The 17,722-nt window shown below is 45.8% G+C and overlaps 1 protein-coding gene across 3 annotated transcripts in view; it reads right to left on the reverse strand.

The window, feature by feature from the left end:
• Nucleotides 1-2,495: 2,495 nt before the first annotated feature.
• LOC144472099 (frequenin-2) overlaps nt 2,496-17,722 on the reverse strand; it is a 68,510-nt gene continuing 53,283 nt past the window's right edge. For 2 of the 3 annotated variants that reach the window (XM_078184812.1, XM_078184813.1), the window contains exon 8: nt 2,496-16,253. In XM_078184812.1, coding sequence (XP_078040938.1) covers nt 16,086-16,253 — 168 coding nt within the window. In that variant the 3' untranslated portion in view covers nt 2,496-16,085. The remainder of the gene's footprint in view (nt 16,254-17,722) is intronic. The other variant, XR_013494380.1, reaches the window with a different exon arrangement.

Genomic DNA, 17,722 nt, shown 5'->3' on the forward strand with positions numbered 1-17,722 from the left:
GTAGACTACCCGACGGATTGCAAAACGAGGAATCGCATCGTGGTGTCCAGTGCGAACATTTCGGACAACAGCGTGACCGTGTCGGTCCTCTATCCTGACGCTAACGATCGCTCTTCGAAAGATGAATCACACTCGTGTTCAAGTAAGAAACGGTTTCTAGTTACCGTAGAAAACGAATGGTCGGGTACGGGAATTTACCGACGCGTTCTCTCTTCGGATTTCAGCGGACGTTTTATGGCAGTCGCGAGAACAGAGGTGCACCTGCGAGGCCTCTTCCGACTCTCAAAACGCAAGCAAGGGTCAGCAAACAGATTGTTAGTTTCGCACGAGGGGGACGTTAGTTTGTAGTTTTCCAAATGTGTGCGCCGAGGACACTTAAGGGACATTAACTCTGCAATGTTACTCGGCTCCCTGGGTTATGAATCGTTATACTGGGACCATCCCGGAAACCCCGTAAAACGCCGCTAAAATACGCTAGTAGAATATATGGCGGCGAGATCGAAATTTTCTGAAACGGTCGAAGAAACGTCTCGCCGCCAATTTGTCTCCGTTCTCTGAACCTTGTAATGGAAACGGGCGACAATTTTAGAGAAGAGGCATCGAGGCACCGTTGCAGAGTTATAATTTCAATTTTCAGTTTTCTATTTTTAATTTAAGTTCTTAAGATTCGGAAACTGCATGCGCAAACATTCGGGAAGTTTGATAATAGGGACAGTTTAAAGGGAGGGCGTTGTGGAAAAAGAAAGTTTGGGAAGGATCGGGCGAGCTGTCCGTCGCTCGGAGGCGTGGCGGGCTTAAGAGAAAAGTTCGAGAAGCGGTGTTGCGTACAACGACAATTCTTTTCGAGTAGGTAACGAAGAGCGTGAGTCGTCGAGGCACAGGCTACGCCCCGACGAGCTCGTAAGAAGACTTCTTCCCACGTCCGTCACCGTCGAGAACGGAGAGAGCAGTACAGCTGTTGTTCCGACGAAACGGGACGTCGTCGACAGGAACGAATCGCTCGGGTCGAAGATTTTCGTTACCAACTATCCAAACCAGCTGAAACACAGGCTGTTACTGCAGCATCTCGAAGTTCGTTGATCGGAAGCACACTTATCGGATTACGCTACTTTTTCTCTGAAACGCTGAACAGTTGTTAACGTGTTTCCAATTCTCTATTTAAATATTTGTAAATACATTTACCTTCGGTTAGCTTCCTCTTCATTCAGATTGTCCGCCATCTGTTGCTGCAATCGGCTTTTCTCTAAATTCTCAAAGTGGTGTAATTGTTAATCCCTTGCACTACAATAACGAGTCAGACTCGTGACAAACATTTCTCACATAATTTAATAAATACGATTGCCAATCGTTTCTATTAAATCGAAACAAAATTTGAATCTTCCGTCATAAAAATCTGGGATTTAAAGTAAATTAAGACAATCCGCCAAACAAAAATCCTCTTGTTGCATCAAGCAAATTATTAAGGACGAACAAGTGCTAATCAACGCAGTTCTAAAAGTGCAAGGGGTTAAAGGTATCATTTCGGTGCGATACACTTTCAAAATCTGATTCTGTATTTTTCCTTCATTGCTACAATCGAGAACGGTATTTGACAATTTTATTTGCAACTTCGAATCATTTTTGAAATACGTTATTCGATTTAGAAGGTAACGACACAGATTGACCAGTAGAAATGAAAAGAATGGCGTCGCATCGGAATGATCCCTCGAAATACTGAAAAAGGATTGCTCTTGAGAGTAGAATTTTTCATTGCAGACGGAGGAGAAGCGTCTGAAGGTGAAGATCGCCGAGATGGGGGTTCAGGAGGTTCAGCTCAGGATAAAAGCAGTGCACGAGAATATGCGACGCACGGAGGAACTCCATCGATTAAATCTGGCACGCGCGGCAGCCGGAAACGTGAATTTTTAAAAGTCGAAAGCGAACGGTCCGTACGCTTCCGATAGCCGTACAGTCGACGTTGCACAGACGGTTTCGTTTCAGTAGTTTACATAATAAATAGGCTGCGGATTTCATGCGTTTATTAATCATCGCGAACTACACACAGTTACTATTAGTATACATACATTTTAGAAGCCCATCAGAAACTAATTAATAAGTTATTCACTAGTAGCTAATAAGAAAGCCATCTTCGAACAAGAGAATATTGAATATAACTTATTCGCGTTACGATCCAATAAAATTCGAAATTGGGCAAAGTTTGATAAGCTTTCTATTTCGTTCAGCCTCTGATAAAGGCCTTAATCGAGCGTACAAATTTTTCGAATCGCATTAATTCAAATTGGCTCATAAAACTTTTGAATTGCTTAAGCATTCGAAGTCTAATCACGGCTTCGTTAAAGAGTAATTTGTTGCAAATTAACGAAACTTTCGTTTCGTACTGTTCGGCGCTGTTTGGGCAGTTCGTTTTGCAAGTCGACGTTCAGGGACGCTCGAGGGATCGTTTGGCTCGGATTTTGGATCGAATGGGGTACGGAAAGAAGAACGTATCGGGTGAGTGTGCTTCAAGTTATTTTTATTAATCACCACCGGTTATCGTGTGTTACGACGTCGTCGTCATTTAGAAAAAACGCATGGAACCATACAAAATAACAATGCGCTTAGATTTTCGTGGTAACCGAGCAACATTTCAAAGTCGCGTATCGATTTTACTTCTTCGCGCGTTTCCGTCGTTGATCGATCGTGATCGCCGGATCATCGACGGACCCGTGAATCGTCAACGAGCTACGGAACAGTAACGTTTATCACATAACAAGACTCTTATTCTTCATTTTTTTGTATTTTATTTTTATTGTGTGTCGCGGTTTCCTCATCCACCGTCATTCTCGTATTTGTCTTTTCCCAATTGCTCTTCGCGCGTTTATGGCTTTCGCCCCGTTACAATAATACACCGTATATTCCGTCCGGCCGTTTCTCCGTCGCGTTGTCTCGCAATAAGTGATTCTCCTCGTATTTAGTGATTGTTAATAATTATCACAGAAAGTTCGTAAAACAATGACCTTGACGTTTTTGTAAATTGTACACGTGTACCCATCGTGTGTATCATCATTGTCCGTTTCGTGTGCGTGTGCGTGTGCGTGTGCATACCCAAGTGTTTAGTTCCTCTGTACCTCTGTGTGTGTGTGTGTGTTTATATTCTTCGTGTACGCGTGTCTTGTTTCGAGAAGCGTCTTTTTTCCATTGCTATTCTCCTTCGTGAAGTTTCTCGCGCTTAGTTGCGTGTTTAGTCCAGCGAAAGGGTACAAGAAACGCGTTCCTTAGGCTGCGACTTAATCAGAGGTCGCGCGGCGACGGATTCGTTGCTGACGCGAGAACGGATTCTACGGCTTTCGAATTGACAACAAGAAACCAATTTCTACCAACGTCGGTGGCAAGCGACGAAATAATTCGTCGATGCATCGACCCACGGTCAAATAATTCATTCGACAGACACGTTCGCCGTCACGAAAACGTCGAAGATTCTGGTCCAAAGGAAAACTTGTGTAAAACTATTTCGGGCTCGACACGTTAGTAATCGACCATGGTCGTGTCGACAACGACTTGGCCGCCGAGGGACGTCGAATGAGGCCGCAGCATTATTAGACGGAAAAAACTTGTCACGATGCTGCTCGTAAGTAGAGTAACAGTAGATTAGCGTTTAGTATTTAGAACTAGGCGGTAATAACAGCGATGCGAGTAGCGATACAAGTATAACGATACGCATTAGAGTAGCCCCTTTAAATCTGTAGCATTTCAAGATATTTAGTGTTACGCTATAGTAGAACAGTTCCTTCGAACGTCATGCTCGCGACAAGGAGAGTTCTGTCTCTCCTTGAAAAATCGTCGTCGGTGCGTGAACGAGTGAAAAAGAGAGAGAGAGAGAGAGAGAGAGAGGGGGGGAGAGGGATAGACAGAGAATGTGAAATGGGAGGTAGGGACGAGAGTGAAAGCGACGGAAAATGGGAGTTATTTGGAATTCCTAGAGGTTTGAAGAAGGTCGGAAAGGGTGCGAGATAGCGAGGGAAAGAGAGGAAAAAAGGCCATCGGTACCCTGATTTTCGCATCGATCGTCCGAGACACGAGTTTTCGCTGGTTTCGATGCGAGAATCGCGCGGAGCCGTTTTCGCAAAGGCGATCGGTATCAAACTGTCTCTCTATCTCGAGGGTCGAATTCAATCCCGAACAGATTCCACCCGTTTCACGTCGGTCTGACATCTGTTCGCGTTTAGGAACATCCGAGGAGCTCGATCCGACGACAAGCTTGAAAGCAACGTTTCATCCTCGAGGGTAATCGGATCGAGACGAGAACAGACAGCGAGCGTCGTCTCGTTCGTTCGAAGGTCGTTCGAACAAAAAGTCACTTCGTTTTCTCATTACAGCAGTTCTTTTCCCGGTTTCATCGGCTAACAATAGCCCCTCGATTACGCAAACTCTGTTTCGCCCGTGGAAGTGCTCCTTAAATCGTTCATTCTTCGCGAACGGCTCGACTATAAAAATTAATGCACCTCCGAACGCTCGCCTCGTGAAAATCCGACGCGCCCCGGGATAGGGTCTTCTCCTCGATCTTCTCGATCTTTCTCCTCGGGTTATTAGCGATCCCCGCTTAGATATCGGACCAAGGTTCCCCTCCTTTTTCCTTCTTTCATCCTTTCCGTTCTCTTACCTTGTTTCCTGGAGCACTTTCTCCATCGAGTCTATATTGGGCTGTTACACGAAACGTCCGATTTTCAGCAGCGACACCGAACAAACGTAATTTCCTTCCTTTTTACATCCCCCGTAACCGGATCTCCCGAGTTTAAATAAAACGTACAGGACGCGGAAAGAGATCGAAAAGTTCTCGGACCTTCTGCAAAAGTCGAATTTCCATGGTCCAAAATGTAGGTAAACGATAATCGTTGCGAACCTAGTTTCTGTTTTCATGGTAGAACAGACCCGGGACAGTCTATGTAAGTAAATGAACCATCGAGTAAAAGGTTTGTAGAAAATCATCGGACATCTCTTGGACAACCAGGTACAAAGTTGAAGACAGGGTTATCGGGAAAAGAGGGAGACAGAGGGAGAGATAGATAAAGAGAGGACACTCTAGCTCGACGAAGCTTAATTACGAGAATTTTACACGGAAAGCACCTAGAAATCACGCTAAGCGGAATCGACCTCTTACCATTATTAATTCCCCTTGAAAATGTAAAAATTACTTAAAACAATTGTTAGTTCGCGTGACCCGCTTACATACGAGTATAAGTAAATGTAAATCGATTCGTCTCGATGAAGTGTCTCGAGTCGGGTTGTTGCGGCACGCAGTGTTGCGTACGCGGGGACGATCGATCGCGGATCGTCAGCGAAAACGATCATGCGCATCGTTGATTCTTCCTCTCGGATCGCGTCTGTAGGCTCGCAATGTAAATGAGCGAGCCGCGGAGTCTGCAATCACACCGCGATTTTCATTCGACTTCGCTCGACCGAGCACGAGAGCTCGCACGAGAACTTGCACGGTCTTTCCTTTGTAACGATTGTCGATCAATTTACTGGCCTCCCCTCTTATTTGTTCCATCAGAAACAGTTTCCTTATAATCCCCGATCATGTTCTCGGCAACAGCTTGAATCGTTAACGAGGGAACCTCGTTGATGGGCACAATTAAGTCTGAACCTACCGGGCATTGAAAGTAATTAACGCGCGTTGCTTCATAGAAACGAGAAGACTGGATTTATTTAGACTTTTCGTCATTTTAATTGCAACGAAAGCTTGTATGAAGGAGTTCACCTAATCATTTCTTTGCCCCTTGCCCTACAATATCGTGCCACAGAGTTATTCGAAAGGCATCAGCAGTGTGCATCAATTCTTTGTTATACAATACAGAAAATACAAAAAAGTCAAACGGAAGGAAGGGAAAGTAAAAGAAATAGATGTTATAATAAATAAGACGAGAACAGATTCCACTAAATGCGACGTCTTTTAGATCGAAATCAGATTCTACTCTTCCGTTGTCAATATTTAATTGTCAAAGGAAAGCTTCATAATACAATAACTATAGCTCCATATTTTTAACACTTAGATAATTAAAACTTTGAGACTGTTAATTCTGACTGGCACGGTAGGTTTAGCGTAAAGGTTTCGTTTCGCTATCGAAACGTAAACTGTTACTGTGCTGCGTAAAGCGTTGCCGATCGCTGTTGTAGGATTTGCGCGAGAATCGAGACCGATCTAAACGGAGAAGAAGAATCGGCGATGCGCGCGGCGCGAAATGGCGTTCCGGCGTTGGCCGAGGCATTGAACGACGACGATCCTCCGGCAACGATCGGAACAAATAGAAAAATAGAACGGCTTCTTTGTTTGGGAGCGTGATCTTCACGCGGCAGTCGAGCAAACTAAAAATTGCTTCAGCAGGATATCGAGTTGACTGCCAGTGAGAGGCGCGACAAGCCGGCTCGTGCTGTCAGCAGCGTCTGCCAGTCCGGCCAGCCAGCGTTCGCCTCCGTGATTCGTAATTCCGTTTTCAGTTTGCAGCTGGAAGCAAAGCTAATTCCATCTCGAAAGTTTCTCAGTGAGTTCTCTGAGTTTGCTAAACAACGCGAAAGGTCGTTAAAACTCTGTTCCAGCGAATCGGTGACTGGGACTCGTCGATCCTAACGTCGGCTGGTCGCCTGAGAGGACGAGTTTCGAAAGATCGTCGTGGTTTCGCGCTCTACCCGGACGTCCATCGGCATTTTCTATTACCGAGAATAGAGGATTCCGTTGAGCGACGGTCGTTCCACGACTAATCGATTTTTCCTCGCCGCTGTCGCGAATCTACGTCGACGGCAGGCACGGCATGGTGTGGCACACGAGTAATTGGGATAGGTTTTAGCCAACGTCTCCTTGATATCAAATTTATTTGGGAAATACGGCCCTTTAAATTTCTGCTGCAATTTTGTTTTGCCGACGATTGACTCGCTTAAGAATTTTTATCTCTGGAACGATTCGATCGATCGACTTGAAATCTTTTTTACCTTGAAGCAGCAGGTCCGGCCGATTGTATTGTATCAATCTTTGTCAACGTAAGACTGTTATAGGGAAACTGAGAGAAGATTTTATTTAGTGTTCGGCTGATCTACCGACCACTTCGCCAGCATCGGTTTTAAATGTGTGCTTTACAATTCAAAAGAATAAAATTCCTATAACAGCCCAGACCGTAACAAGAAAGACTTATGCTCAGCCGAGATCAAAATTCGCAAGTACGGTCAGCAAAAATAAGAATGTAGCGGAAGCCACAGATCGGTATTTCATGAACATTTTATAAGTCAGCGAAACGATGACTTAACCTCCAATTAATCCCTCGATTAATTACACTATGCCCGTCGTGGAATGACCCAGAATCTCTCGCACCCGTCGGATCGTGGATCGCGTCTGTACGAGTCGTCCTTGACGTCTTACGATCGACCTCTTGAAATGTCTCCTTAACATTGCTAACAAAGTTCTTCGATTATTGCTACTGTTCATCGGTGACGAACGTCACCGGTACCTCTTTGCCCCGTCCCGTTTCGTTCTCCAATCTCTTCGTTCGCCGAGACAACAACGTTCGATCGAGTATACAACTGGTTTCTTTCGGAGCCGCTTCCGTTTCTCGAGCGTCTCGGCGACCGCGGAGAACGTCGGCGTTCGAGTTGGAAAAATGTGCTCGAAAAGTAGTATTCCGCGCGCGTATCACAGGTACTTAAGTCGCACGCCCCTTCGCCGAAGCGGTGTTCCGCTTCCGTGGCAAAACACCTTCGTTTCTCGAGCACGCTTCAGCGTCTATCGAGCCACCGACGCGACGCGACGCGACGCGTCCACGCTTCGTATTATCTAATCGTAAACGGTACAACGTGTTTCTTATCGCTTCGATTTTCTTGCTAGAGATCGTAAGATAGACGAAGAAGAGTCTGGTTAGCTAACATTCGCTATTTAGGCGTACGAACAACGCGGAGGGATTCTTCCTCGGCTTTGTCGGGATCTTCCGCGCAACAGATAAAAAGAGAGAGGCCCTCGTGTCGCGCTTTTGATCGGGCGCAACAAGTGACTCGAAAATCTGGCAATGGTATGCAGGTATTTTGTCCGAGCGCCGCTCTCATCGACCGGCCGGGGAACACAAAGGTCGAGGGAATGCGAGACGGCGGGCTGGCGCCGCGCGTGGAAACGAAGGAATCGGCGGATCGAGGGTGTCGCGGGTGTAAACAGCCGAAAATCGACGTGCACGGGCGAGGCGGCCGATTTTACGAAAGAGCCCGCGGCAATTCTCTCTATTGACTCGATTGAAACCGAGCCGGATCAAATCGATGACGCTGGGTCAACGTTATCCCTTTGGTCGCAGCGGCACGTAAGCGACTGCAAAGCTTTGCCCCGGCCCCTGTACATTCATATGCGCGTCACATTCAAAATTTCACTATTGGTGAACGCAATCGGCGCAATCAATTTTTCTTTCGATACCTCGCACAGTGTGCTACCTTTTCACAAAAAGTTGGCCAAACTGTAATTTGCGGACTGTATAGCAGCGAATGTTGCTGTAGTGCATACGTTATATGAACACAATTCAGAACACGAAATGCTGTATGAAATTTTCAAATATCGTGCAGTATTGGTACATACTTTATACAATGTTGGTTGCTTAAAAATCAACAATTAGGCGTCATCCGAGAAAAGATAAAAGATGGCAACATCTTTAATGGACGATGTTCTTAATCGTTGTGAAGACTACTCAGTATGGATGTTATTAATATATTTTAAATTCGAATAAAATCCTATCCTTCTATCATCAATACTTAAACATTTATAAATAGCTTGGGATAAAACAAATATAAGAATGATCTGTTTGTCATAGGATTTTCCACTGACGTAGCTGTAAAAAAATCGTGGTGTAAGGGGTGAAAAAATCATTTCTAAAACACTTTACCATTAAAATATACGTATTACAATGCAAAGTATTTTGTAACAAATTATTTTGCCCATTTTTCGAATGTTAAATTAATGTTGAAGGTATTGAAATTAAGATCGCCGTGTTAGATTTTATATTTCGATTATATAATTATAGTTAAATATCCGAGAATTATTTAAATTATTACAATTACAAATTATAACGATTCAAATTAAATATCCGAAATTATGTAAATTATTATATACAAGAAAGTGTTAAATTTCGAAAACAGAAGAGTAGCGATTTCCATAAGAATCATACGAAGTTCTGAATCATGGTAACGATTTTGGAAAAAACAACAACCGCGCGTCGCCGCATCGTCATTCATCCTGCGACCCAATGGAAAGCTTTTTGAACTTTGATCAGTCGGATGACGGAATACCATATGTTTGGAACTGGAGTTCGAAGATTTTAGGTGACCGAAGCAAAGAATCAACGAATCTGCTTGGACGTGTTTCGCTTTGCGACGAGGGTTCTGCAAACTTCACGGAACGAAGAGCAATATTCGAGATTCGAGGGAAGATCCCGCGAATCGGCAATTTCGAAGCCCCCGGGCACACATTTTCCCGCCGCAGATGTTTACTCTCTGCTTACTCGTTCCCTTTCTTTCTCTCCCCGTGTCGCTTTATATCGCTCCACTGGAATTTACATAAGACCATCGACACGGAAAAGGTATTACGCGAGCGTTCCGCTGCCACGAGAACCATTTTCCTTCCAGGATCGAGGGCTGGCGACCTGTTCGAACCGCCGGCGGAGTTAATCTCCGGATGAAAATGTCGAATCCATCGCCGCGGTAAATACGGTAATGCCTCGTTTTCCGCCGCGTTGGCGTCATTATTTCATTCTTATTCAGTCTTTCTCGCGTCTCGTTAAACGACTGAATAAGATGGCGTGGCGCGATTCAATTTACCTCCAAACGATCTTGGGGAAAAGTGTATTAGACCGAGAACTGGCGGCCGCTAAACACGATCGATTTTGTCCCGTGCGAACGGGGCCAAATATTTATTATTCTATTTGAATATGTAAATCTTTGCGACGTCGAGAACTGCGAAAGAAAATTTCGTAAGTTATTTTGTCCGGTGTTTCCAGTGAAAATATAATTTCGATTACAGTGTCGAACACCAATTTCTTTCGAGTCCACACTAGATTGCAACGTGTCGTTTGAAATTTTCGGAGGATGACAGAGTCGAAGATCGCGATCGAAGCATTACTATAGCAGGAGTGATACATTTAGAATTGTCAGTTTCGGTTCCATTAAATAAATTACTTCCATTCCGTGGTATTTTTACGGCCGACGGTTCGGTAGTCGTGTTAATCGAATCAAATAAGTTGGACCGAAGATGAATCGGTCTGGATGGAGAAGACGGCGAAGCCGAATGAACGTGGGAAGCGGTGGTGCGGGAACGGTGGCGCGGGAACGCTGCCAATACGTGGGATTTTTCGATAGGCGTTGCGCGAAGGGAGCTTCCCCGGAAAGGGTGGTATCGCGTGCGTCTGTTCGCGCGAACAACAGTTTGGTCGACAAATATTTGCTGGATTTAACCGATAGCCAACTTTGAATGCGCAACGACCGACATGCAGACCTACCCAAGCAGGAGATTGCGTCGGACCGTGTACGACCCGTTCCATTTTTACGAGAACAGTTATAGAAATTATGGCTAGAAACGACTATTGTCTTTTCGAATCTGATTCTTGGCCGAAGGAAAATTGGAATTTCTATATTTAAGCCCTTGTTCGATACATTATTACGCACGAAGAGATATTATCGTAGAAAATAATTTCCCACGCATGACGTTTATACGATATAAATATAAAATTTTAAATTTATTTATTACACCAAAGTTGTATTCCACATCTTCCAAGTTTAAAGACAATAAATACTAAATACAAGGAAATCAACAATTTCTTCTCTATAAAGGAATTTTTTTTAAAGGTGCACGAGAAATTGGCCCTGACAGGAAGAGGGTTAATACAAATTTGAAAATACAATGGAGCAGAAAACTGCTATTGCGAGAGTCACGTTATAAAATTTTTCTCAATTTTCCGAATGGAAATTCTAGCTTCGAAAAATTAGGGGAACGCGACGGTCGCTTGAAACTCGTGAAATTCAGATTTACCTCTAGCAGCGCGACTGGCTCGAGAATGGCAATCTCTCGGATCCCCGAACCGGAGGAGGAGCCGAGGAAATTACAAGCAGCGACGGGAAAATACGCTTCGTTGTCTTCGTTCGTCCCCGAAGTTTCGGAGCGGCTTTAATCCAGCTAGCACACGCACCATCCTCGATTAATCGCGGATCATTTTCCAACTAGGCTGGCTGGCGCGTGTAGAAACGTGGGCGTCGCGGGTGGGCGGGTTCGTCCCTGGAAAAAGCAACGAGGGCCGATTGCTTCGATGTTTCTAGCCAACCAATGAATTTACCGGAACGGGCATCCCTCGTTGCCGGCATAAATCAGGGAAACTTCGGTGGAACTTCTCCGACGCGGTTGCTGCGCCGGGATGAATAAGAGCGGCGACTTTTTCGGCTGTTTCGTGATGTTCCGCGCGAACGAACCGACGCGTTTCTTGGCCGACGTGCTCGTTACCGGGTGTTGCGCAACTGGGGAAATACCGAGGGAAACTAAAAATTCGGTGCTATTCGCCGGCAAAAATATCTGACAGAAATTTTCGCCGGAGGTGTGCGCTGCGAAGGTGGTTTAGTTGTCCGATATTTCTTCCTGCATTTCAATGAAGTTAGCAGCCCCCGGGGCGATTCGTGAGTTTGGAATTCCTCCGCGAAACACACCGGCTTGCCCCGTTAAATAATACGCGAAGCTATCAGCCCTTAATCACACGGTTAAATATGTAATCGTCCGGTATTTGGCCCGGCGCGATCGTAGCCGCGGCAGCAGAGGGAATCGTAAAACGCGAGGCGGTATACACAGGGGGTGGTTGCTGCAATTTACGAATATAGTGGCTCAAGGCGGGCTCGCGTTCTCGGAGGCATTCCTATGCACGTGCGTGCATTGCGCGCGTTATCGTTGCGTAAGATCGTTAGGCAGAGCGCGATTACAAAGACCGGCGAGTGGAACGAACGGGGTAGTTTCCGTTCGGACGGCGGATTCCATAACGGAACGGTGTTGCGCAACAGCATACGGGGTAGAACGGTGGAAAAGACCGGGGGAAACGAGCCGGAGGATTTATGGGGGTGCAGCGGAGCTCTCGAGGAAAATGATGCCACTCCCATCCGAGCTGCGAATTAAAGAAGAAGGCCGCTGCTTGCTCGAGGCCGGTGCCAGCTAAGATGAAGCGAGGTCTGACTTTGACAAAGACAATGGCGTGTTAACGCTAACGCGGGAATTCGGCGGAGACGGTGAACCACGCCGGAAAAAAATGCCACGCTAACGGCCAGGTGTGCTTCGGCCGTTGACAAGGCTGAAATTCCTCGGAGAATTATTCCTGGGACGGAAGAGCTCAAGATTAATTGCTGCTCCCGAAGGCGCGCGTTCCGCACAACGGCCGCTCATGATGCCGTTTAATTAACCCTTCCACGGTGAGTGCATTTCGTTGTCGACTCGACGAGCAGGCGAAAGAATTTTCGCCGTAGTGGAACTCTCGCCGCGCTTCCGTCACGATCCCGCGAGTTTCGGAGGAACACTTATCGCCAATTAGTCGCACGTAATCGAGTATCGATCGTCGGATTCCCTCCAATTTCACGTTAACTTCGATACAGTATCGTGATCGTTTCTTAACTTCTCGGTTTGGTAGAACGAAGCTCACCGGCGTAGAATTCCCCACCCTTCTTTCACCTTTTTTTCTATTTTAAACGCGTGCCTCGTTCTTTTCCGTGTAATTGCTCCCCTTCCGTGTCAAGGGGCTGCAGTTAACCCTCCTGCGCTTCGAAAAAAAAAAAAAAAAACGGTTACGCAAAATTATTTCCAGACTGGGGTCAGCGCGAAAATAACAGTTGATTGGGATACTTGACCAACATGTGTTAGCTTTGAGGGCAGAAGACGATTTAACTTTTACGTTGGATTTGAACATTTAGGAAGAGGCAAGGCCGCGTACGAGTTAGAGAAAACGCGGAGACGTACAGCCAGGTATCTTTGTTAAGGGTTCGAAAAAAGGGACAAGAGGGAACTTGGCTGCAAATGAGAGGAGCATCAAGATTCGGCTGAAAGAGCAGTTCGGGAGGGGGTTGGGCGCTCGCGAGATGTAACGAGCGCGGCGACGAGCTACGTTTGTTAACGAGCAGCGTAAATCCGGACTCGGTCGAAAAACATCATGAAAATTCACGCGTTTCAATTTTTAATCACTGGACCACGACAAATCGGCCTCTCCGATCCGTCGCTCGTTATTTCCATTGAATCGTCTTTTGAACACTGTCAGATCGGACAGCCGACGCGGCGGAACGGTTCGATTCATGTCCGGGCTGCTGGATTTGAAATTCTGATTCCCGCGTGAATTTTTCAGGGACCCAAAGAAGCCGGTGCCACGGTTCTACCTGCCGTTTCACGATCGGCGAACCGAAGCCCCGAGACCCGAAACAAGTTGCTTCCCTTCTGTCTCTCTTCGTTTCTCGTTTTTGTTGTCCGCGGAAACTGCTCTGGCTGTCGAGGCTTGAATTTTTAACGAGCCTTCGTCTGCTGCACGCCCGCTTAAAGCGTAATGCTGTCGAATGATTCTTTAAAGGACAGCCCGTGCCTTCGGGCGCGGTAAATACATAATGCGACGGAAAAACGAAAACAGAGACCGTAAGTCCGTTGGCGGCGTTTCCGCGGAGAAAGCTTTTGTCTTCGGGTAATTCGAAGCTATTCGGTTGCATTGCAAATTAGCTGGGTATACGATATTTCCTCCATCGAAAAGTGGCGCCTTTAGCCAGTGGAAGTAACTGTCTTGTCGCAAACGATGGAAAGGGACTCAAGGTGATCTCGGGGAATTTGCAAACGAGCTTAGCCGCCTCAAACAAAGGCTACCGTAGTCCACGAATGGAGAAATAAATCAAGTTGTTGACCTATTCAATAAATGCCACGCGGTTTTGCTTTTCATCGATCGACCACCGATAAAACACCGAGCTTCACCAACGCTGGACGCTTCCCTCGAATATTACGCGTTCCAGCGGAAAAAAACTCGGCCTGCCATTGGTTCGGCCGCCATCGGCGCGTAACGCCGATCCCACGGAACCTGATCACGCAAATGGAAACGGAATTTGCAAGTTCTAGAAAATACGAGCGTTCGAGGGCGAGCGAAATTGTCTTTCCCGGGGCTGGCGGAGGGGGATCCTCGCACCAAGAAGCGGAAAAACGCGGAGAGAATGGGCATTAGAGCGTGGCGGTTGGGGGAGAAGGTCGGGAAAATTTAGTTCGGCCGATCCGTACCACCCCTTTCTTCTTATATTCCAGGTCGCGGCTGCATTCTCCGTTGGATTCCGGTCCACCCACGCGTCCGCCAGCTGAAACCGCTTCGGGAAACACTCGGCCTTCCCACTTCCCTCTTACTTTAATCACTTCCCAGCCTCTTTCATCGGCGCTCTTCCGTTTCCTTTTCTTTCAACGGTTCGACCGTATCGGGCCAGCGTCAGCGAGAAGGCGGCTCTTTAGGACCGGATCGATTCGCCGACGCTCGAACGTATCGAAAAATATAATTAATCGCCGATCGTTCGGGGGGGGATTACGCGAAAATTGCTCCGTCTGCCGAGCGGGAAACTTTTCGCCGGGCTGCCATGCCGTCGCTCGGTGTGCCAATCTACGATAAATCTTCCCGGCGAAGCTGGACGCGTAAGCGCGACACGGCCGGTCGATATAAGCGGCCGGCGCAATTGCACTCGTCCATTCTCGAGCAGGACTTCCCTTTGCCATCGTTGCCTCAACTTTAATCCCCGGGATATCTCGTTTCCTCGCGCGAACGCCGAGGGAAACGCGCGACAGCTCTCGAAACGATGCCGTTATCGTTCCTCCCCATGGCTACATCGGCGACCACCTCTGGCGAAAAGTACTCGATCGGACCAATCGAGTCATCGTCGCTATCCACTGTTCATCTGCTCTCGTCCGAAAGGTATCTTCGTTAACGGTGAAGCCAATCGCGAACGGCTATCTATCGACATTTTCGTGAAAAGTATTTGCACGTCTGCCCTGAAACATCGTCGTTGTCGCGTTTGACCGACGTATGGACGCTTCATAAGCTAATCAGTGCAAGTCTTTTATCTTTAAAATTGAGATAAAACAGGATTTTATTAATTAGTTGTGATAAGATAACTATGTCGGTAAAAATACAAAACAATTTTTCTTACAAGCTGGCATATAAATGAATTTCTCTTTTAGTTAAAAGAGAACGGCTAATTTTGTTAGACGAAACAATTCTTACTGAATAATATTTTCTAGTTATTTCATGGTCAATGTAAATGTTTCTATCTGTTGTTTATTTATAAAGGAATCGACTATATTGATTCAGTGATGTATAGATTCTACGATAACGACGCGTCGACACTGCAAACCCATTTTCAAAGAAAAGTGGACTGACACCGTTCGGCTTCTGAACCGTCCATACATGGGATGCTGTGATTCATGTCGAACATACATTTTAAACAAGCCTTCGTCAGCATCATCAAGATTTCGATGGAATATTCCCTGCCAGAGGTGGACTCCTCCGGCGTGGCGTTCCGCCGAGCGTTGCCATTTCCAGGAGGAGGGCCGTTTCGAGTCCGTCGAATTGAAATAACCGGGTCTGCGATCGATCGAATCTGGTGACCGCGATTTCCGCCGCTGTTCCCGAGGGTTTGTAGTTCACGGTTCCGAGTCGACAGAGGTCTGCTCTTGCGTCGCGTCGTTCGTACGAAACAATCGAGAGTCGAGCACGAGAAGAACTAGGAGATCGGCGGCTACTCGACTTCTCCGCTACTCTTTGAAACATCTACGACTTCTAAGAATATCGTCGCACGATTGTCGGGAACGATAACGATCGTGCAAATAGGAATAAAACCGTTTGTCTGCGAGAAGAGAAGGATAAAGAGAAGTGTTTGAAAAAGGTGTGTTAATGTCTCGTCGCTTGGCGTCGCTCGAGCGTCGCTCCGAGGCGGTGCACCCTAGGTACCTGCGTACGCGCGATCGATTACGCGGTTCCTTATCGTTTATCCTTATCGGCCGAGGGATCGATTACTCCTCTGTCCTTACGAAGAAGGAACTAGACTGCTCGTGCCGAACTTTCCCATTACTCGCCGCCCAACGACAAAGCCTGCACGATCCTCGGGTCGGCCTTGCTGCCCTCCCGGAACTCCTCCAACGTCAGCTTGTCGTCGTGGTTCTTGTCCATTTGATCGAAGATCTTGTCCACCCTTTTCTGCGGCGTGTTCTCGTCTTCCGCCTGCGGTGTCTGTCCCTGAAACATTCCGAGCAAGATCCGTTAAAGAGACATTCCAGTGTGAACCTTCGGAAAATTAGATGTCTCCCTTTTTACAGTGTCTCGAAAAATGTATTAGGTTGTGGTGCGTATGAAATGTCGGATGTTTAAGTAAACATATAAAACTGTATATATTTTTTCAAAATCTGTTGACTTAATTAAAATATGCCCCGTTTGCTTTACTACACTTTTTTCAACGAGATTTCTAAACTCGAGAATTAATAAACTCTGATATGGAATATTTCAGAATGTCTTCATTTAAAAACGTAAACACTTGAGTTTTTCTTCTCTGACGTCAGCGATAAGACGTTGCCAGTAGGTTCGCCCTCGGCGCGTGGCTGTTCCATTGCCCACCGCGCGAAGCATGTTGATTAGCTCGGAATTGTATGATTCCAAATTGCGACTAGTTACAACCATAATCACGCGTTTGCATTTTACCGCATTTTCGTAACTTCCCCACTACCTCTCGGACGTTAGAGACTATTAACCCTTTGCGCTCGAAGCCACTGCCACTGAAAATCTGAAATAAATCTTCTATATTTTATAAAATTTTATATTTTACTTCATTTAATTTCACAATATTTTTATACGACGTATACGTAGTTTTTATGGGCTAAACAGTTTCTAAATGGAGACAGTCTAAAAAAATTTCCATACTACAGTTTATTGATCCGAAAAATCGGAATTTCTTGAACACAGATATCTATGAATTAAACTCGCGTCGGGAAAAGTGTATTGAAATTATTGGGGTACATTTTGATTAAATCAATAGCTTTTGAAAAAAGATATGCAGTTTTATATACTCGCTTGAAAATTCGATATTTCATATGCACCAACCTAATAGTTTCACAAATACGCCTACAGTATCTCGGAGTCTGAATTCTTAAAGTCAACATAGCATAGCGCGAATATGTTATTCATGGAGCATCGGTATTCCAAACATTAAACGCATTTTCTTCGAAACTATGTTTTTCAATATAACACCCATGATATCTCAAAATCTACTCGACGAATTCACCTCAAAATGTAGGTGCACGTTCAGTGTACTTGTGTAAATTTTTCCTCGATTTCTTCGTTTTAGTATGCTATGTCCGAACTCGTATTACAAATCTTACATGTCAGTTCGCTTCAGATAAATAAATTGACCGTAATTTTGGGTACTACGGTACAATGTCTCATAAGTTGTACTATGTCCCGAAGCTCCATGCTACAAATTTCACTTCTTTCCAGTCGAAAAAGTTTGAAACTTGTACAAATAAACTCTGTCAATTTTATTGCAAAAGCTGTGGCAGCATCTTCGCGGAATAATCTCAAAGAAAGCTAGAAAAAACGTTGGTCACACTAGAATACCCCCTAACAGTCTGTCCTGTCTGCTCGTCCCACATAGCATCGCTCGGACTCCGCGCTATAGAAACACCGCAGACTGTTTCCTTTTTTGGCTTCCAGCA

The sequence above is a fragment of the Augochlora pura genome, chromosome 7, assembly GCF_028453695.1.
Source record: "Augochlora pura isolate Apur16 chromosome 7, APUR_v2.2.1, whole genome shotgun sequence".
NCBI classification, from domain to species: Eukaryota; Metazoa; Arthropoda; class Insecta; order Hymenoptera; family Halictidae; genus Augochlora; species Augochlora pura.